A 23,283-nucleotide genomic window follows, 5' to 3' on the forward strand; every position below is an offset into this window, starting at 1 on the left:
TTACTAAACTGTACCCACAGATTACTAAACTGTGGGTACAGATTAGCTATGATTTTTTTTTTCTACCCTGGCATCCGGGGGGCTCTGTACTACGGAGATTAGTACAGTATTAGTATTAGTACAGATTAGTAAATTGTGGGTACAGTTAAGTAATCTGTGGGTATAGATTATTAAACTGTGGGTACAGACTACTAAAATGTTCCCACAGATTGCTAAACTGTGGGTGCAGTTTACTAATCTGTGAGTACAGATTGCTTAACTGTGGGTACAGTTTATTAAACTGTGGGTACAGATTAGTAAATTGAGGGTACAAATTAGGTTTTGTTTTTTTGTTTTTTTCTACCCTGGCACCCGGGGGGCTTCGTACCGTACTGTTGATTTTCACGTTGGGAAATGAAATTAAACTCATTTCATTTCATGCTGTTCCTTTTTGTGCTTTAATGTCTACATTCTTATTGTTGCATCCTTGCAACACATTCTATTTTCATGGCGTAAAAAAAATATATATATATACTTTTTTTGAATTATCTACGCAGCTCACATTGTTTGTAGGTCTGTTATACTTCCTCATACCAAGCGCCAGTCAACCTTCCACTGAGCAAACCGATTTTTTCCTCCCATTAGATAGAGGGCTAGCATTTGAAATCAACTGAATAAAGCCTGTAAAAGCCGGGCAAACCAGTCCAAAACCTTTGCCTAGATTTAGTCAGCGTACAAAATAGGCGTTTCTTAACCTTCACCGAACCCCTGGGGTTCGCTCGAACCCCAGTTAAGAACCACTGATTTAGAGTGTTTGATCAGCCTACATGCATGTTTTGGGGATGCGGGGGGAAACCGGAGTACCAGGAGAAAAACCACGCAGGCACGGTGAGAACATGCAAACTCCACACTGGAGGGTCGGAGCCCAGGATTTTAAAACTTTGATCTCAGAACTGTGAGGGGAACGTGCTAACCACTGTGTGTGTGAAACCTGTTGTTTTTTATTATGTGTTATATTTATAACTGTGCCAAAAGCAGTTTTAGCATTTCAGTGGTTTTAGGAGGTTTAAGCACCACCCCCCCAAAAAAAGGGCTTAGTGCCAAACTTTATGTTAGGAAATTCTGGCAAGAAATTCTAGCCACCTTCACCCCTGATTAAGAGGGTTAAAAATGCATCAAAATGTAAAAATTTTCCATACTTGGAAGATTATTATTCTTGCACAATACTATTTTAGCATTAGTTTCCTGTGACAGCTACCGGAACATCCGGTATACTGTATTTTGTTGCTTTGTAGCCTTTAAATTTTTTTTTACTAAAAACAGCATAAAAAAACGATTCCGACCCTCTGAAAATTATGCAATAAGTCCCTTGTGATCGCATTGTGCACATCACTAATCGTTACACCCTTAATATTTTGTCACTGAAAATTTTACACTAAGACTGCGGCTTGAAATTTCTCATAAAACTTAAAATATGCGACAAAATCGTTTAGAAGTTTTTAAAAATAGACTAATTAATGTAAGAGTTTCTGAATGCATATTTGTCACTTATCTTAAACCAGGGGTCAGCAACGTGCGGCTCTAGAGCCACAAGCGGCTCTTTAGCACTGCCCTAGTAGCTCCCTGGAGTTTTGAAAATGTTTGAAAATGGAAAAAGAAGGGAGAAGATAAATATATTTTTCAGTTGTATTATGGTTTCTGTAGGAGGACAAACATGACAAAACATTCTTCTAATTTATTAATATTGTTATGAATTTAAACTTGAGACAGCATCGTACATCAGAGTAATCGAGTGATGCGTCATTCTCTATAGGATGCACTGCAGGGAAAATAAACATTTACCGCATTGTCCGCACTATAAGGTGCATCAGAGTATAAGGCGCAGCTTCGATGAATGGCCGATTTTAAAACCGCTTTCATGTACAAGGCGAACTGCATTATAAGGCGCACTAGAAGTACTGATAGTAGTATTACGGTCCCTGACAAAAGTCTTGTCGCTTGATCTCTCGCACATCCCCATACTTGGTGTAACCCCAAACCATGATTTTGCCACCACCAAACTTCACTGTTTTCTGAGTGAATATCGGATCCATGCAGGCTCCAGTAGGTCTCCTGCAATATTTGCGGCAACTAACCCAATGGAAGATTCATCTGAAAAATCCACCTTTTGCCACTTTTCCAGCGTCCATCCTTTTGACAGGCTGTGGGCCTTTCCAAATGCCACACGGTTTTTTAATTGTGTGTATCCTGAGAGATCTGCAGGGTAGATGGCAACATAAATAGTCTGAAATATCAACAAATCTTAGCTGCCTCTTACATTCCTAACCATAAAAAGGGCCAAATTCTGCAGCAGGATGGTGCTCCATCGCATACTTCAATCTCTACCTCAAAGTTCCTCAAGGCAAAGAAGATCAAGATCCTCCAGGACTGGCCAGCCCAGTCACCAGCAGTGTTGGGAATAACGCTGTTATAAATAACACCGTTCAGTAACGGGGTAATCTAACTAATTATTTTTCCCGCCGTTACCGTTACTGACATTCAAAAGCGGTGCGTTACTTACTCTGAATAAATTGAAGAAACTACCAGCCGTAGCGAGTCTACTCTGCTGTTTATTTGTCATCCAAGACTTGGGGTGCGTTCAGGTTCGAGAATAGCGCACGTGTTTTGTTTTGTGCGTTTTCTTGGCAAAGATATACTACACAGGACGTGCTGGCACGCTGTTTCTTCAATAGCACATATAACTTTAACATTAACACAAACGTATGGCTCTCGGCAGGCCGTGTCTCTAACTCACTCCCGCATCATGTGAGCAAAACAATATTGGCGCCGTGTGCACTTTAGGGTGCCTCGGATAATTCTGTATCAGAATATTACAGCATGTACTTCTTATGACTCCAGGCTGTTTGTCCCTGCTCATTCAATTAGACAATGCTTTCCAAAGCTTGCTAACGTTTCTGTTTTTGCTACACCTGAATGCTAGCCTCGTTCCCATCCCCCACTGTCAGCTAGCAAGAATGCTGCTTCCATCTTGAGGATGGCAGACGCTTTGAGGGTGACGGGAGGAGTAGGGGGACGAGGCCACCTGAATGCACCACCTGGATAGATGCGATGGAAGTGATTGTGATTGGCTGAGGGTTAGAGCCATGTGTCATGGTAAGCCAATCAGAGGCTGGTGTTTTCTCACACAAACTGCAACAGCGCGTGCGGGAAGCGCACACACACAAAACAGATGCAGAGGGATATGATGGCAGAGCATTCAGAGGAAAATTTGTCCTTTACGAGGTGGAGATATAAACACTATATCAAGTCAAAATACTTGAAATACAGTAGGCTATGTCTACTTGACCAGTTGTCTCAGGTTGTGAGAATTAGATTTAATTGATTAAACTCTAAAGTCTATATTGATTAAACTTTATATTGTTTACTGCTGATTGTTATTTTATTATATTGTTTGCTTTTTATTTTTATCGCACTTCAACTGTAGGATAAATCTGTTGCTGGTGAGGTGCAATAAATATTACAAGGTTCTATAACACAACTACGTGTCTGTTCTTCTCTATTCAACTGACTCGAATACTGCTCAGAAAATTTCAAATTCTTTGACATACAAGAACTTCTTTTTAAAGTAACGGAAATAATTACTTTCCCTGGTAACTAGTTACTTTTTACTAAAGTAATTACTTTTCTAAAGTAACGTGCCTAACACTGGTCAATAGACATGAACAGGATGAAAGAGGAAGCATGGAAGACGAAACCCAAGAATGTTGATGAACTCTGTGAGGCATGCAAGACTGCTTTCTTTGATGTTCCTGATGACTTCATCAGTAATATGTATGAATCCTTGTCGAACCGCATGGATGCAGTCCTTCAAGCCCATGGAAGTCATACAAAATATTAAATTTGGATCTCACAGCACCACTACTTCATTCGCTTATGTTGTGTAAAATATTTTTGTATTTGAAGTACATTTTTCGTTCAATTTTCACTCTACTTTCTGTAGGCGACAAAACTTTTGTCTTGCCAAAATTTGACCTTTATGTCTTCATTAAATGATAAATCTTTTTTCTGTGAAACAAATATTATTTTTGTACATTCAACATCATTTGGGAGGGTCTTAGCTTTCATATGAGCCATTTATGAAACCAATTGAATAATTAAAAGTCAGGTTATTAGCAATTGTTTCTACAAAATGGATGAGTGGCAAGACTTGTCAGGAACTGTTGTAGAAGTGGTTGACATTGCGTTATGCATCCATAAGATGGAGCTGAGCTAAATGGAATGTCATGCCATGATTAACCAATACTGATCTATATACCAGTATAAGGAACATCAGATTATAAGGCGCACCGTCAGCTTTTGAGAAAATTGAAAGCTTTCAGGTGTGCCTTATTGTGCGGAAAATACGGTAATTATGAAGGCTCATTTTGTATTTGTAGCCAACTCAGTCATTTTGATAGTAGGATAATATCCCGTAGCTAATATAGATACATACAGCATATGTTGCCTTCATTATAAGGTATATACAAGGCTTTCAATTTTATGTGGCTCCAGACATATGTTGTTTTTTTTTCTACAATATGGCTCTTTCAACATTTTGGGTTGCAGGCCCGATTTAAACGATTCAACAAAATTTGTTGTCAGGTTTTGACCCCTGAGCTAATGATGCAGCGCTGTTTAAGGGACTGGTTCCATCTAGTGGTAAAGCTGAGAAGTGCAACAGAGTGTAGGCTGAGTTTAAAGTGCCTGTGACACGAAAAAGCCTGTTTATTTCATAATACACACGGTATTTTATGCTCCTGAATGAAATGGACCACTTGGATGTTTGAAGAAGCGATCGATATATTTATTAAATTTTTTCAATCCTGCGCTACAAAAATGACAGACTTCCGACTTCGGTCTTGCATTGAGGAAGAGGGCGCTGTGACGTGTACGGGGGAAGGAGTCCTCTTCACTATAGAGCCGTACTGTTGTATGAGAAGGACTAAGGATTCAGCTGATTTTGCGGATTAATCCGTTTATTTTTCGCATCACGCCAGCCAAACGGCTACAGAAAAATTTTGTTATACGAGGGAGAGGCATTTGAGCCTTTTTTGGGTTTTAAAAGGTTCCCATTCACTGGTGGATATTGGCCAAAACAAGCCCTACTACTGTGGGACCATGGGACTTACGAGGAAGTCAGTAAACATCGTGTTTTGTATTATGTAAAATACTGGGATCATTTAATATGTAGGTGGCTGACATGCTCCTTGTCCCCTCGGCCGACGACTGGCGGCTTGTCGCACATCCCCCCGCCGGGAGAGCACTATACTCGGCTTATTGCCCTCTTCATGTGCCCGGTGTTCTGTCAAATTTTCCGACCGATCGGAAATTGCAACTTTGGGTTAAAAATAGCCGCGAATACAGAGATTACAAAGTAAACACTACTAACTTTCTTTAAATAAAGGACTACTTACGTTTGATCATGGATGGGCATGTAAAAAGCTCTCCTAATACACATTAGCTGCACATGTTAGCTGCACAACAACTGCAGCTGCCCTCCTCCACTGAGTCTCGCTGTTTACGACTTCACCGTGTAATAAAGCATTATTTTGCCATATTCGTGTTAACCATTTGGCAGCTACACGCTCCTCCGACGTCGGACGGTTTGTCCGGCGGTCATTGTCCAGTTGCTTCCCCACAAACGAGCCCTCTGCCCTCAGCAGGGGAATGACGAGCTCTAACTTGTTCGCCGCCTGGCGGGTTGCCATTAGGCGAAGACAATAGAGAACCCAGTCGTCATGTGAAATGATTCGTGCTAGTTATGTGTGATTTTCCGCTTCGAAGATTTTGAAACATCACTCAGTTCGGGTTAGCAGTCGGCTAGCTGTCACGCCTCTTGGTTTGCTTACATTCTCCGAAGCCGGGGAAGGGAAATGACATAAGCCCCATTTAGGTGGCATAAAATATCGTTCGGGAGGTGCGACAGTAAAGGTGAAGTCGACCGTTTTGACTATTATGGAGTAATTTTGCCATGTCGTCCTGAATAAATGCATTTTTATTATTTCATATTCCATTTAGCACAAGACTATTGTTTGTCATGACCATGCCATTTATTTAGCTATTGGGGAAAAATACTTGGATAAAAAAAATATCCTGTAAAAATATTGGAGTAGAGAGACTGAAACAATGGCATTTTGCGGCTCTCTTCATCGCGTTTTCCTCGTTCTGAATAATTCCCCTTCAATGGGCTGGATAGTAAAACTGATGAGTCCATTCTCCCGCTGATGTCATCCACCTGTTGGGGACGCTAAATGCCTATAATGGTAGGCATGGCTATCCGCCAGATTAAAAGACTAATTTCTCGTCATCTGCGCTTTTCTAAATTGTTGTATATAGTCGAATCGTCTGAAAATATGATGCTAATTCACATAATAATGCTATTTAAGACTTTTTTTCTCCTGTCATACGCACTTTAAGCTTCTTGTGTCGGCCAAATTCAATCATATTTTCTAAATTTGCCAATAAAAACTGGGCAGTGGGCTGTAATTGGCCCGCAGGGCATAGTTTGGACACCCCTACTTATAATGAATTTCTAAATTAAATAGAGCTGTCAAAATTATCGCGTTAACGGGCGATAATTAATTTTTTAAATTAATCACGTTAAAATATTTGACGCAATTAACGCACATGCCCCGCTCAAACAGATTAAAATGACAGCACAGTGCAACGTCCACTTGTTACTTGTGTTTTTTGGAGTTTTGTCGCCCTCTGCTGGCGCTTGGGTGCGACTGATTTTATGGGCTTCAGCACCCATGCGCATTGTGTTGGCGGGCTACTAGTTTATTTTTTGATTGAAAATTTTACAAATTTTATTAAAATGAAAACATCAAGAGGGGTTTTAATATAAAATTTCTATAACTTACTTACATTTATCTTTTAAGAACTACAAGTCTTTCTATCCATGGATCGCTTTAACAGAATGTTAATAATATTAATGCCATTTTGTTGTTTTATTGTTATAATAAACAAATATAGTACTTATGTACCGTATGTTGAATGTATATATCCATCTTGTCTTATCTTTCCATTCCAACAATAATTTACAGAAAAATATGGCATATTTTATAGATGGTTTGAATTGCGATTACTTACGATTAATTAATTTTTAAGCTGTGATTAACTCGATTAAAAACTTTAATCGTTTGACAGTCTTAAAATTGAATTAACATGAGCTAATGTACTAAATATCTTGGTGCACAAGTCAAAACAAAAATGTTGCCCATATAACTCATTGCTTTATCTGCTTACGTTGTCTGATTTTGACTCATTCGCTGCCATTGATGGCAATAGACGTCCAATCCAATTTGACTGGGAGGTCTAGCAACGATTGGACCTGCCAGCCCCCCAGTCAAATTGGATTGGACCTCCATCGCCTTTGAGAGAAAATTCAAATTGTTAATATTTGATTTAAGAGCTAAACAGAATGGAGGAAATCTGACATGTTTGAAATTTCTCACAGTGGTAAATTCCATGCAGTAGATTTTTTCACTCTGGACACAGAAAAATTGCACCCCCGGGCCGGCATGAATGCGCAGCTTGTGTGTCAGTGCCCCCCGCTGGTTAAATCCAGTCATAATAGCACTCAGTGGGAGCGAGAGCAGAGTAATTGTTCAAAAAGATTCTGCAGAACGGCAAGCGCGTCCGTAATAATCATCATAATGGCTCATTTTTGTGCCTCCCCTCCTCGTCAATAAGTGCTCAATTGCCGGGAAGGAGGTTGACAAAACAGGCTCATCGCTTGACCAAAATGGCCGATATTCCCAAGGGAATGTGGACACACGCTGAGAAATTCACGTACAATTCAGAAGCGAAGACAATATGTGTTGTTCAGTCTGAGCGGGATAACCAGGCAACAGCACAAAGAGTATTTTACAGCACACGGGATTTACATTGTCACCGGTTTCCCTTCACATTGAGCGGCGGATGAGTGGTCGGAATGCGGCCTGTGAACCATTGACAACACTTTGGGTTGGGAGAAATTTTGAGCCAATCATATTTACGTGAAGGACAAACCCCTAACCCAGACAATGGAAGGCCCATGAAGATTGATTAAGTCACAGTTGTGTTCAGTAGTCATTTGTGTGCTGTTCAATTTTAAAAATATGGCATATTCACCGTAATTTTCGTACTATATGTCACTACTTTTGTCCCTCATTTTAAATCCAGCGGCTTATAGTCCAGTGCGGCTTAATAGGCAACACTTTATTTGACAGAGGTGTCATAACACTGCCATAAGGCTGTAATAATTATGGCATGACACTAACATGGACATTAATGAATTCTTATGATATATGTCATTCAGTGTTGTTTGGCAAATTTTGTCACTAACTCTGTTACATCCATCCCACACTTTTTTTCTATGGCATGGCTCCCGAGGCGTGGCCTCCTCTCTGCCTGGGCTGCAGGCCGCGGGAGTGGGGGGAGGTCGGGGCTCCGGTCTCGCGTCGCCCCTTCGGCGTTCTCCTGCCTCCACCTTCCCCTCTCTTCTCTAAGTGGGTATCCGCCCTGTGCTCCGCCACGGATCGCTGGCTGGGCGGCGGTGTATCGGCTGGATGTTGCCTACTAGGGCGGGGGACCCTGCCCTGCCCTGGGCTTGGTGGGCCACTGGGGGCCCCTTGGCGTGCCTGTCGGCTGGGGGGCTGCGGCGGCAGTTCGTGGCCCGGGTGGGCAGACGGGGTTGGGGACGGGCGTGGGGTTGGTGGTGCATCCCCTCTTGCCATCCCCGAGGGCCGGTAGATGGGCGCGCAGGTGGCCCAGGGGACCACCCTGGATTCCGGGGGTGGGGGGGCTTGTTTTGCTGGGCTGCGGGAGGAGGGATGGGCTGCGCTTCCCCGCCCGCCCTCCCTCCCCGGGCTGGCTGGGTTGGGGTCGCGGCCCTGTGTCGGCGCCCGCGTGGCATCTCCGCTCGTCTGCGTGGCTGCTGCGTGCCCGACGGGGCCCACGTGCGGCTGGATGTTATTGGGCGCGCTCGGGCGGGGGGTCCCGGTGCCGGGATTGGTGACGGGGCGGCGTAGGGTCGGTCGCATACAGGCTTACACTCACTAGGGATTCACATGATTACTGGGTTCTAAATCACAGAGATGATTTGTGTACACTCTACCCCTTTCTATCACTTAGTTTATAGACTCCCCCACCTTCTTCCCCTCTTTCCCTGGTCAACAGGCCCCCCACATTGAGTCAACCGGAAATACATTTAGCTGACGATAGCACCAACATATTAGTAGGTAGTGTAGTTAGGCGTTCAATGTATTTCTTGTTGTTGTTTGTGTTTCTTCTTTTTCTTCTCTTGCGTTTCGGTGCGTCTTCTGCTCCCCCATAACCCCTTCCTGTTCGCTGTTTTGTCATAATAAATGAGGTATGTTGAATGATCACAAAGGGTGTATGTCAGACTCTTAATGTGAAACATTAAAACTGTTCAGACCATCCGGGCACTTAGACTTCCATTCTCCGTGTCAAACAGCTGAACAGGACAGGTTTTAAAAAAAAAAAAAAAAAGAGATAATTTGCCGGATGACACAAAATGACATCAGTCATAAGCATTCATTAATGCTCATGGCAGTGTCATGTCATAATTATGGCGCCAATAAAATGTTACCAAATACCATAACTAGCAACTAATGAAACAACTGGAACACTAACTGAAGAAATATGAATTTTGATTGTTATTTACATCAGTAGCGCTGCAATGCATGCTAGGAGGCATGTTGGACGACAACAGAGTTGACAGCAGGTGGCAGCAGAGGTTGACTGTCTCTTTCCAAGGAAGCAGTGATGGCCAAATGAAGCTTCTTGAAAGCTTCATGGTGGTTCATTTCTTATGATGCCGCTGTCAAAGAAAGTGTTATCGGTTAATATCTTTTGGTGTAAATATCGCATAATACAGTGAGGACAGCTGCGGCTTATCTCTGAACAATTGCAGTTTTCATATCAAATTTGGTGGGTGGCAGCTTATAGTCAGGTGCGCCTTATAATCTGAAAATTATGGTATTCATCGTAACTAGGGCTGTCAAAATTATCTCGTTAACGGGCGTTAATTAATTTTTTTAATTAATCACTTTAAAATATTTGACGCAATTAACGCAGATGTCCCGCTCAGACAGATTTAAATGACAGTACACTGAAACGCTCAGTTGTTGTTATGGAGTTTTGCCGCCCTCTTCTGGCGCTTGGGTGAATGACCATCTCGCATATTGCTTCAAACAGATTACAATGAGGCCGTTTATGGACATTAAGAGTGAAGAGAATGCCACCGGCCGCTTGGGGGCAACGCCGTTCCATACTCATCTTATTTCTTCTAAGCGTGGGAGAATTAGTAGTTGTGAGACGTTTATGCTGTATTCACAATGCAATGCAAATTGCTATTTGTGCTCCACACATATTTCGGTAAGTTTTCTTTCTTTTAGTGGCAATTATGTGTCTCTTGTTGTATTTTGGGTAAGATATGTACAGATATATGTTATACAGTAGAGGTGAATGGACACAGGCGTTCTTTGGACCGCGCCATTTAATTGGCAACTCCTTCACAACAAACATACAGTGGGGAGAACAAGTATTTGATACACTGCCAATGGGTTTTCCCATTGGCAGTGTATCAAATACTTGTTCTCCCTACTGTAAGTATCGTTTAGTGAAAGCACAACAAAAATAATATTCCTATCTCTCCCAAAAAAAATAATGTTCACAAAAAGAAAAGCACTTCAGTCTATAGTAATGAGGCCCTATTCTGACACACAGTTAAACAACAATGCAAAATGAACTGGCATTCCATATCAAAATAGCTATGCAAAATACACGTAAAACTTTTCACTGTATTTTTATTATTGTTATTTTTATTCTTATTCTTATTATATTAACTCTACTTTTGATTGAAAATTTTACAAATTTTATTAAAACGAAATCATGAAGAGGGGTTTTAATATGAAATTACTATAACATTTATCGTTTAAGAACTACAAGTCTTTCTATCCGTGGATCACTTTAACAGAAAGAATGTTAATGCCATTTGTGGATTTATTGTTACAATAAACAAATACAGTACTTATGTACAGTATGTTGTATGTATATATCCGTCGTGTGTCTTAGCTTTCCATTCCAACAATAATTTACTGAAAAATATGGTATATTTTAAAGATGGTTTGAATTGCGATTAATTACGATTAATTAATTTTTAAGCTGTAATTAACACGATTAAAAATTTTAATCGTTTGACAGCCCTAATCGTAACCCAAATTCAACAGGAAGTGATCCTTAAATGCCTCAAAAGGAAAAGGAAGTGACCGAAAATCAACAGGAAATGACGTGAAATGACCCATGACAACTGGAACACTAACTGAAGAAATAATTGGCGCGGAATATGAATTGATTGTTATTTACATCAGTAGCGCTGCAATGCATGCTCGGAGGCATGTTGGACGACAACAGTGTTGACAGCAGGTGGCAGCAGAGGTTGACTGTCTCATTCCATGGCAGCTCTGATTGCCAAATGAAGCTTCTTGAAGGCTTCATGGTGGTTCATTTGGTCTCATGACAGTCTTATGATGCCACTGTCAAATTAAGTGTTATCGGTTAATATCATTTGGTGTAAATATCATACAGCAGGGGTCCCCAAACTTTTTCCTGTGATGGCCACATAACCTTTCCCTTCTCTGATGAGGGGCCGGGGTCAGTTTGTAACAGAAAAGGTGTGACGATTGCAGGAGGGCCTAAACGTAAAAATGTATTGTTTTTCAGAAAGCCACAATCAAATAACCCTTTCTGGATTCTTCACGGAACAAAAGTAAATACAATAAAAATAATAATATAATATAATATAATATAATTAGGGCTGTCAAAATTATCGTGTTAACGGGCGGTAATTAATTTTTTTAATTAATCACCTTAAAATGTTTGACGCAATTAACGCACATGCCCCGCTCAAACAGATTAAAATGACAGCAGAGTGTAATGTCCGCTTGTTACTTGTTTTTGGGTGTTTGGCGCCCTCTGCTGGCGCTCGGGTCCAACTGATTTTATGGCTTTCAGCATAATGAATGAGCATGGTGTAATTATTGACATCAACAATGGCGAGCTATTAGTTTATTTTTTTGATTGAAAATTTTTACAAATTTTAATAAAACGAAGACATCAAGAGGGGTTTTAATATAAAAATTCTATAACATTTATCTTTTAAGAACTGCAAGTGTTTCTATCCATTGATCGCTTTAAGAGAATGTTAATAATATTAATGCCATCTTGTTGATTTATTGTTATAATAAACTAATACAGTACTTATGTACAGTATGTTGAATGTATATATCCGTCTTTTGTCTTATCTTTCCATTCCAACAATAATTTACAGAAAAATATGGCATATTTTATAGATGGTTTGAATTGTGATTAATTACGAATAATTAATTTTTAAGCTGTGATTAACTCGATTAAAAATTTTAATCGTTTGACAGCCCTAAAATTAAATTAACATGAGCTAATGTACTAAATATCTCGGTGCACAAGTCAAAACAAAAATTTTGACCATATAACTCATTGCTTTATCTGCTTACGTTGTCTGATTTTGACTCATTCACAGTCTCATGTCCACTTGTTACTTGTGTTTTTTGGTGTTTTGTGGTGTTTGTCTGCTGGCGCTTGGGTACGACTGATTTTATGGGTTTCAGCACCATGAGCATTGTGTAATTATTGACATCAACAATGGCGAGCTACTAGTTTATTTTTTGATTGAAAATTTTACAGATTACAGATTTTATTAAAACGAAAACATTAAGAGGAGTTTTCAATATAAAATTTCTATAACTTGTACTAACATTTATCTTTTTAAGAACTACAAGTCTTTCTATCCATGGATCGCTTTAACAGAATGTTAATGTTAATGGCATCTTGTTGATTTATTGTTATAATAAACAAATACAGTACTTATGTACAGTATGTTGAATGTATATATCCGTCTTGTCTTATTTTCCTTTCCAACAATAATTTACAGAAAAATATGGCATATTTTATATATGGTTTGAATTGCGATTAATTACGATTAATTCATTTTTAAGCTGTAATAATCGTTTAACAGCCCTAAATATATCTAATGTCTATCAGTACATTACAGAAAATAATGAACTTTATCACAATATGCTAATTTTTTGAGAAGGACTAGTAGTTAAGCGTTAAAATATCTCTAGTAGCCGCTTGACCGGTTGTCTGACTACAAAGAAAATTCTACTTGTACCCCCCACACAGCAGATGATCGTCTTGAGGGGCCTGCGAAAGTGTGGAGGGGCCCATGAATAATTGACTGAGTTTAGCCAAGTTATAATTTACAGAATGACTTGTTACGACCGTAAGCCATATTGGGGCACTTTCAAACTTTTCCTTAACAAGTCGTAGCGCAAGATTATGACCGAAAAACAACCTTCTGTGACTCGATTAGTTTAGTGACGTTTTGATTTGCACAGTACCTCAATTATTGTAATTGTCAGTCAGATTTTTTGAATGATGGCTTTTGGCCTGTCAAAACTGCTTGAAAAGTTGTGGTCAGAAAATGATTTGTTGTAACTGCTTTAATGGAGAGATAACTTTTGGCCACTTTTTAAAGAAGTGCTGCTTTTAACAATAGACATGTCAAATCGGAGGCCAGAGGAAGCTTGTAGTGAACAGGAAAAAGGGGTGGAGATCAACGTGAGGAAACTGCTTGAAAACAAGGCGACGCCTCGTTCCAACTGAGTTACCGACCCCAGTTTATGTCCATCACTGGGTATGCGCTAAGATTTTGAGATTTATCGTTTTGGGGGGACTTTGGCAGCCCTGCACTTTGACTGTCGGGAAGGTGACAGAAAACCTTTTGGGGAAGGTGGGTGGATTTCCAGCTTTGACGTGACAGTTCATCTTTGCTGCCGAGCACAAAAGGGATATTGCTTTTTAAGTGGTGGTTGTTCGTATCTAAGAAGGGTTATGCTAAAATGTTGCCTACTCAAACTTTGTGAAATGATTTTTTTTTGCATGTCAAGCTTTGAAATCTTAAAAATATTTATCTTAGTTTATAGACTGATTTGTTAGAATTTGATTGTAGTTATCTATTGGCACAAATGTTAATAAAGTAAACAAATGTTTTTTAAATGGTTTTCGCAAATTAAATGGAATTTTTTTGAAAAAAAAAAATATTTTTTTTTGATGACGACTAAAAATATAGTTAATGTTGACCAATTTTTTTCCTGATGAAAATGTCATACATGAACTTTTAATGGTGATTTTTTTTTTTAAAGTATTGTTTTGTTTTGTTTTGTTTGTTGTGAATAAAGAAAAACCAAAAGCATTAAAATCTAATTTTAAAATGTTATTTAAAAATATTTTTTATTGATTTAAAATTAATTCATAATGTAATTTTTTTTTAAATAAAAAAATCATTCCAAAAAGTGAAATAAATTAACCTTTAAATGTATTTTTTGCAAGAGGTGTTGACCAAAGAAAAATCCAAAGTATTAAAATCTCACCTAAAATATGTAGTCTAAAAAATGTGAATAATCTTGCTCTAAAAATGAATGAAAACAAACTCAATTTGAAAATCAAAATTCTACTCGAAGGGAAAAAAAATAACCACTTTAGACTAGCTGCATTTCAAAAATACAAAAAAAGTAATCCTTTTTTTTGTGTGTGTAACATACGGAGCCCCTAAAGGTACATCAATAAAAATAAAATAAATTTAAACCATCTGGTGTGCACCAGACAGTATGTAACGCCCACTCGAAACTATCTGGTCCGCACCAGATTATTCTGGTGAATATTAGCATTTTATAGCATTTAAGCTAGTGGACTTTTGCAATGCAAGTTAGCCAATTGTTCTTTTATTTTACTTAGATCCTGATTTTTTTTAATTTTTTTAAGGCTAAGCTCAGGCAATAGTTGAGTCCAAGATTGAAGTTAAACTCAACTAAAATCCTTTATTATCACTTTTAGCACTATGAAACTGCTGGTTTCAGATGCGCACCTCAGTTTAGCATCAAACGATATCAAAAAATAGAATAAAATAACGCCTATGATGGCAATCGACGTTCACTCAGATCGGATGTCTATCGCCGTCAATGGCCCTTGTCTTAAACAAATATACGCTTGTGTCCACATCAGCTGGCGTCATGGCTCTGCTGGAGTTCCTGTGCTGGAGAGCTGCCACACTGCTGCTACTGTGTAAGTGATGAATGGCTTGTTTGGCTCAGGTTGACTATTGTCCCGTGTACTGGACACCATGGGAAGTACTACCTGTTCCCACCCTGTCCCCCTTTGGCACAGCTTGGCTTCCCTCCATGTTACGTGACCTTATCAGGAAAATAAGCATCAGGAGTCAATTGATATGTTGTCGAGGAACGCGAAGAAAATTATGGGAACCGGAGAACAGGAAATAAGATTTGTTTATTTCAGCAATAGGGGTGTGACAATATATCGAAATGGTGATGTGTTCTTTGTATCCAAAAAGGTTATCGATATGCTCCTGCCAAGAATATATGTATCAATTTAAAAACGTGTCACTGTTTAAAAAAATAAAAAACGGTTGCTACCAATATCTTCCACTAGAATAGTGTCTGTGTGATCTCATCGACTCCCATTGATGGCGTTAGACGTCCAATTAAAGTTAGATTGGACGTCTAGTGCCTTCAATGGCACTGAAACAGAGCATTCACAGCCAGTTTGCTATTAGCCAATGTGCTATTTTCATTATCCAAACACACATTACAATACAGTATCTTTTTTAAATATTGATATTTCCTTCCATTTTTAATTAACCTCAAGCCCTAACTGCGGGTTATATTTGGACTAGAGATGATGCGGAACGATCGGGTCCGATCACGTCATTTTCAAAGTATCGGAATCGGCAAAAAAATATCGGCCATGCTTTTTTATAATTTTTTTTTTTCTTTTAATTAAATTGTTTTCTAATTGTATTTAACATTACAAACATAATATGTTACATTCATCCAGAGTCTTTAGTTTAGGCTTAAGGTAGGGTTATCAAATTTATCCCAATAAAGGCGGTAATTAATTTTTTTTACAAATGTATCACGCATTGCACGACCCACTCACGCATTGTCGCGCTCAATCTGTAATGGTGCCGTTTTACCTATATAGAGAGATAAAAGGCAGCGTAAGATGAGTAGAGTGAATTTTGGCAGCCTTTGGAGCCTTTTGTTAATTGGCTAAAGCCTTACAATCCCTCTCCCTACGATTAGAAACATCATGGGAAGCAATGTGGGGAAGAAAGGTAGCAACTGATCTTTTTCTTAACACCTTACGTTACTTCCCAACGCAGAGAAGATATATCAATTGGTAGCGCTACGCACAGTCATGGTTCCACTTCCCATCATGCATTTGGGCATGGCAACAGTATCATTTACTGAAAGCTCAACAACTACACTACATGGCAATATTTAGTCACAATATACAAAGTCACAAGTCTCTCTATCAGTGGATCCCTCTCACAGAAAGAATGTTAATAATGTAAATGCCATCTTGAGGATTTATTGTCATAATAAACAAATACAGTACTTATGTACTGTATGTTGAATGTATATATTCGTCCGATTAAATATATATATTATATAATAATTATTATTATATATATATATATATATATATATATATATCAGAGGTTGCGCTAGACTTTTTCGTTGTCTGTCATTTTGACTGACAGTGTCATAAAAATCCGGTCATAATCTATTTTTACCCGTCACTTACATTTTTAAAATGATAATAATGACATATTCAAGAGTATTTAGTTTTCATTCATTTTTAATTAATATTCTGTCCGAACAAGCTTAACAAGAGGCAAACAGACAGCGGAGTGCACCAATCAGCGACGGGCAGACGTGCCGTTAGCAAAGCGACGAGGGCTGGACGAGGGACTTGCGCGCGGAAGTAAACATACAAGGAGAACGGAGTTTATTCAACATGGCTAGCGCGAGACAGACTGTTGTCAATGACTCGTGTCGATGTGTTTTAGCTCATTTAAAACTGAATTTACCGCGGATTGCAACATATTCTCTGCTCTCCCGTCCGCCATCCGTGTTGTTGTAGAGACGACTTTCGGCGCGCAAGAGTGACGTTGCGCGTGAAGAACACGTCACGCAAATAAACAAATCTGATTTGTCGATTGATTTAGTACCTACTCGAGAGGCTGGGTCCCAGACTTTTCTCTCAGTGTTTGAAAAATACAGGAAGAACAGTCTGGCCGTGCCAGGCAAACACTCAGTTGCCTTGACATTTTTCCGAGTAAGGCCAACGACGTCATGCATCAAGAGAGACAATAGCTAATTAATATGCTCACTCGCCACCCTGTGGTCTGGGGTGTGAATTGCAACCTGTCAAAATGACAGATGGACTTCAGTTTTTTCCGTCACCGTTTTAAAAAACCGGTCAACGACGGAAAATATTCGGTTAACGCGACCCCTGATATATATATATTATATATAGATATATATATAGATATAGATAGAGATATATAGATAGATATATTCATTTTTTTATAAATGCATTGCCAAAATGTATATGATCGGGAAAAATTATCGGGAATGATTGGAATTGAATCAGGAGCAAAAAAAAGCAATCGGATCGGGAAATATCGGGATCGGCAGATACTCAAACTAAAACGATCGGGATCGGATCGGGAGCAAAAAAACAGGATCGGAACAACCCTAATAATCTTTTTATCGCCCTATCGTCAGATCATCGTTATCATGAGCTTTGTATCGCAAATTGTATCATATTGTAAGGTACCAAGAGGTTCCCACTCCTAATAGGCTATATATTTTTTGTATTATTGTGAGCTGATAACATGTACTTTGTGTACTGCAGTTGCCGACGTGCTCCAGTGCATATCGGTCCACATCTCCAACGAGGAGCCCATGTACATCATTCCGGGCTCCACTCTGGTCCTCCGCGCCCACATCGAGTACAACTCCCAGGAGGAGTTGTCGGCCGTAACGTGGGAGCGGGTGCCCGAGAGCGGCGCGCCCGACGGACGGGCCCCGCTGGCCGCTTGTCCCGGCGGAACCCTCCCGCTGCCCGTCCAGTGCGCCGGCACCAAGCCAAACGTGCGGGCCAGCTTAGAACGCGGGGCCAGCGTTCTACACCTTAGCAACTACGGGAAAACCGATGCGGGGGTGTACGCCGTCACCGTAAGAGGGAAGAAGGGCCAATCCAGCACCGCGCGCTGCATCGTGAGAGAATATGGTGAGGTTATGGTCTTGTTGCTCTTGTTTTCAAATATTTTGTTGACGTCACAGTGAGTGTGTGTTTTTAAGCAGTGTCTGACCAAGCCATAATAGAAATTAGTTGACATTCAAGTGATGATAAATATTTTAATGCTAAATTACTGCATATATTTTGTATATTTTTTTTCAATAAAAGTATCAGTACTAGGGCTGCAGCTATCGAATATTTTAGTAATCACGTAATCGACTGAAAATTCTATCGATTAATCGAGTAATCGGATAAAGCTTTTTTTAGGTAAAGAGCAATTATAAATATACATTAGAAAAAAAGAAATTTAATCCAATATTGAACCATTTTCAGTCAATCAATGTCTTTATTTTCGATGTACATTGTTGAAAACAGCCAACAATTGTATCTCAGATGTGACTAGAAAAAAAATTCACTGCTTTCACTCAAAAAACCTCTAGATCTTATAAAAAAAAAATAATAATAATAAACATTTCTTACCTAAAAATGTAATTACGCTTGATAACACACATCACTTGAAAGCTATGTGTTTTTTCCACGTGTTTCAATCCATTTCTGTCAAGCTATTTTTAAGATCTAGTTAAGTTTTAAGTTAGTCTAAACTGTAAGTACTGATAGGATTTTGAGTTTTTGCAGTGTTCAAAATAAATGTATGATACCTGCTGTATTGGAGCACATTAGGGACCAGTGCTCCTTGGTGTTTTATTCAGAAATGACTACTGAGCTAAAACTGACAGTTAGCTTTATTATGTTTTAATTGTACACCCTCATCACTCTACAGCGCTGTGTTTTTACAGATTAAATAAAGCCTGTATGTAAGACACGTTAGCCACGCATCGACAGTGGTCATAATCGATAGAAACCTAGCCCTCTGAAGGGCTAACGTTACGTGAGCGAGTGACAGTAACGTTATATTTATTAGCGCTGACAAGTCTACTGCTTAAAGATGGCGGCTGTTTACTAAGGCTGCCCAGACACGGCCGAGTCTGTCATTTCGCATCTAGTCTTAAATGCTTTGGATATCTATGAGACGCATCGGACACTACCTGCTGCCACACTAGCATCATGCGGGCGTAGTTTTTAGCAACGTCGGCGTAGTTTGTAGCGGCTGACGGCTGCAGTAAGGTTTTTTTCCGGGCAAAACGTGATGCTTAGAGCTGGCGAAATTAAACAATTTCTCGAGGTGAATAAAATTACTCGGATCAGTTTTTAAACTCGAGTTACTCGAGTTGCTCGAGTATTCGTTTCAGCTCTAATCAGTACTGTGTCGACATCGGTCAATTCCTCACAACCAGGTATCGTGAGTAAAAAAATTATATTTTTGCAACACTACTTTATGCACAGTATCCCACTTCCACTGCTGGCCAAAAGTATTGGCACCGCTGCAATTCTGTCAGATAATGCTCAATTTCTTCCAGAAAATGATTGCAGTTACAAATGCTTTAGTAGTAGTATCTTAATTTATTTTGCTTGCAATGAAAAAATACAAAACAGAATGGGAAAAAAAAATTAAATCATTATCATTTTACATAAAACTCCAAATGGTCCGGACAAAAGTATCGACACCATCAGTCTAATACTTGGTACACAACCTTTAGACAAAATAACTGTGATGCTTCTCTAATTTGTGTAATTAACAGCACCTGTTACTTACCTGTGGCACATAACAGGTGGTGGCAATAACTAAATCACACTTGCAGCCAGTTAAAATGGATTAAAGTTGACTCAACCTCTGTCCTGTGTCCTTGTGTGTACCAAATTGAGCATGGAGAAAAGAAAGAAGACCAAAGAACTGTCTGAGGACTTGAGAAGCAAAATCGTGAGGAAGCATGGGCAATCTCAAAGCTACAAGTCCATCTCCAAAGACCTGAGTGTTCCTGTGTCTACCGTGCGCAGTGTCATCAATAAGTGTAAAGCCCATGGCACTGTAGCTAACTTCCCTAGATGTGGACAGAAAGAAAAAAACTGACGAGAGATTTCAACAAAAGATTGTGCGGATGGTGGATAAAGATCCTCGACTAACATCCAGTCAATTTCAAGCTGTCATGCAAAGGTACAACAGTGTCAACCCTACTATCCGTCAGCGTCTGAATGAAAAGGGACTCTGTGGTAGGACACCCAGGAAGACCCCACTTCTGACCCAGAGACATACAAAAGCCAGGTTGGAGTGTGCTAAAACTTACCTTAGAAAGCCAAAAACGTTTTGGAAGAATGTTCTCTGGTCAGATGAGACAAAAATAGAGCTTTTTGGGAAAAGGCATCAACATAGAGTTTATAGCGAAAAAACGACGCCTTCAAAGCATAGAACACGGTCCCCACCATCAAACATGGTGGAGGTTCCCTGATGTTTTGGGGTTGCTTTGCTACCTCTGGCACTGGACTGCTTGACCGTTTGCATGGCATTATGAAGTCTGAAGACTACCAACAAATTTTGCAGCATAATGTAGGGCCCATTGTGAGAAAGCTGGCTCTCCCTCAGAGGTCATGGGTCTTCCAGCAGGACAATGACCCAAAACACACTTCAAAATGCTCTAGAAGTTGAGAGAAAGCACTGGAGACTTCTAAAGTGGCCAGCATTGAGTCCAGACCTGAATCCCATGGAACACCTGTGGAGAGATCTGAAAATGGCAGTTTGGAGAAGGTACCCTTCAAATCTCAGAGACGTGGAGCAGTTGGCCAAAGAAGAATGCTCTGCTGGAATTTAAGACCATTGGAAGAAACTTATTGATGAATACCGGAAGCGGTTGTTCATGGTTATTTTTTCTAAAGGATGTGCTACCAAGTATTAGGCTGAGGGTGTCAATACTTTTGTCCGGCCCATTTTTTGGAGTTTTGTGTAAAATGATAATGATTTAATTTTTTTTCATTCTCTTTTGTGTTTTTTCATTGCAAGCAAAATAAATGAAGATACTTCTACCAAAGCATTTGTAATTGCAATCGTTTTCTGGGAGACATTGAACCTTATCTGACAGAATTGCAGGGGTGCCAATACTTTTGGCCAGCAGTGTACATGTATTAATAATAGTGCTGCAACGATTAATCGATTAACTGGAGTATTCGATTAGAAAAAAATATTCGAATTCAATTTTGTTGCTTCGAGTATTCGTTTAATTAAAGTGGGGTTGTAATGGTTTGTTTTGAAAGTGTTTGCATTTAGTTTTATTGATGAGGGTTGATACACTGCCCTCTGGTCTGCCGCTTTTTACATGGCTGAATCCAACTGCTCCCTGTTAAGACCAATGTAAGTTTTTGTTTGAACTAATGTTTTTTAATACATTCTTGATTTAGTTTATAGGTATATTTAGCCGTTTTTTTTTTTTTTTTGTGGGAATATGTGTCTGAACCATTTGTTAAGAGCATTGTTAAAAAAAAAAAAAAAGTAGCATTTTATAGCAATTAAGCTAGCGGACTTTTTTAAGTTGGCCAATTGTTGTTTTGTTGTACATAGATCCTCATTAAAATATATATATATATATATATATATATATTTTTTTTTTTAAGTGTTCATGTTCCTTATCCGATTACTCGATTAATCGAACTAACTAGTCCATCGATTAATCGACTATTAAAGTATTCAATAGCTGCAGCCCTAATTAATACATTCACACCCATTGACAACACAACATGTCCATGTTTGTACTGTTAGCAGATTTGCATGTTGAATTTTCTTTAAATTACACTCAGGAATGCTGATTCACTCATTTTTACCAAGGGTTTTATATAAAAAAAAAACTGAAGATCTTACATCACCTTTTTGCCGGTGGCAGAGGCGGTGCACCACGTATCGGTGAGCATCAACGTATCGCACTCGTCGCTGGTGTGCGGCGAGGCGTGGGGGACGGAGCCTCAGTTCAGCTGGCTGCACGAGCAAGACGCCATCACCGGCAGCGTGGGTCGAGTATCGCCCGACGGCGCCACCCTGCTGATCACCAAAGTCCCCATTTGTGGACACTTCACCTGCGTGGTCAGCAACAAGCTGAGCTACAGTACAGCCACCTACACGGCAGGTAAGCAGGTCTTAATTTTGACACTATACATGCTGTAGACTAAAGTTCATGTTTTTCTTAGCTCCATGCGAATCAGAAGGCATCAACGGGGCGACGGTGGCGATCATATGTCTGGTTGTCCTTCAGATCGTAGGGGGAGGGCTGGCCTTTCTACTTTGGAGGTACAGTCAAATACACCTGAATTGCAAAGTATTTTAGCTCATTGACGGCAATGGATGTCCAGTGAAGCCAAAAATTGATCTAACATTACACTAATCAGAATTTACTAACTCACTGGCTGCCATTGACAGCAATAGGCGTCCAATCCATTTGAACTGGGAGGTTAAATTTGACTACCGTAATTTCCCGAATATAAGGCGCACCCGTGTATAAGGCGCGCCCCAAATTTACTAAAATCTAGGGAAAATTAGGCTACGTTCATACTACAAATCTTAATGCATGAATCCGATTTTTTGTGTTTTTCCAACTCGAGTGAGGCATTAACTTGACGGTCTGAACGTGACAAGTCGCATAGAACTGGACCATTTCAAATCCGATCTGGGTCACTTTCGTATGTGGTTCAAATCCGATCTGGGCAGTGTTGTCACAGATGACTTGAAAAAGTAATTTAATTCCTGATTACTGATTACTCCTCAAAAAAGTAATGTAGTTACTTTACTGATTACTTCATTATCAAAGCAACTAAGTTACTTTAAAAGTAATCTATCAGTTACTTTTTACCCATTTTTCTCCCTTTGCCGCCTCAACATAAGAATGACAACAGAAAAATCACATTTAATTGACTTTCCGATGATTGAATTTAAAGGGGAATATCAGAATTTTGCGCTAGCTTAGCCACTCCGGAGCCCTGAAACTAACAGATATCTGACAAACTGCTTGGAATTTGTTGAAATCAACTCCACCTACCAATTAAACCCCGCTAACTCTAAGATTAGGCCTAAAACTTCTGAATTTCGGGTTATGGTTAACAGCATATTAGTGCCAATGTAAAACAATGCAAACTGACGGCACAATAATCAACAACACACAAGTGGATTGCACACTG

The 23,283-nt window shown here is 39.6% G+C and overlaps 1 protein-coding gene across 4 annotated transcripts in view; it reads left to right on the forward strand.

Moving 5' to 3' along the window:
- Window positions 1-23,283, forward strand: part of si:dkeyp-97a10.2 (uncharacterized) — a 37,759-nt gene that overhangs the window by 5,086 nt on the left and 9,390 nt on the right. For 2 of the 4 annotated variants that reach the window (XM_057834265.1, XM_057834268.1), the window contains exons 3-6: window positions 15,127-15,186; window positions 17,845-18,222; window positions 21,999-22,238; window positions 22,300-22,399. In XM_057834265.1, coding sequence (XP_057690248.1) covers window positions 15,127-15,186; window positions 17,845-18,222; window positions 21,999-22,238; window positions 22,300-22,399 — 778 coding nt within the window. Of the gene's footprint in view, window positions 1-10,348; window positions 10,402-13,709; window positions 13,856-15,126; window positions 15,187-17,844; window positions 18,223-21,998; window positions 22,239-22,299; window positions 22,400-23,283 lie in introns of those variants that run through there. The other 2 variants (XM_057834266.1, XM_057834267.1) reach the window with 2 other exon arrangements.

The sequence above is a fragment of the Corythoichthys intestinalis genome, chromosome 4, assembly GCF_030265065.1.
Source record: "Corythoichthys intestinalis isolate RoL2023-P3 chromosome 4, ASM3026506v1, whole genome shotgun sequence".
Lineage (NCBI taxonomy): Eukaryota > Metazoa > Chordata > Actinopteri > Syngnathiformes > Syngnathidae > Corythoichthys > Corythoichthys intestinalis.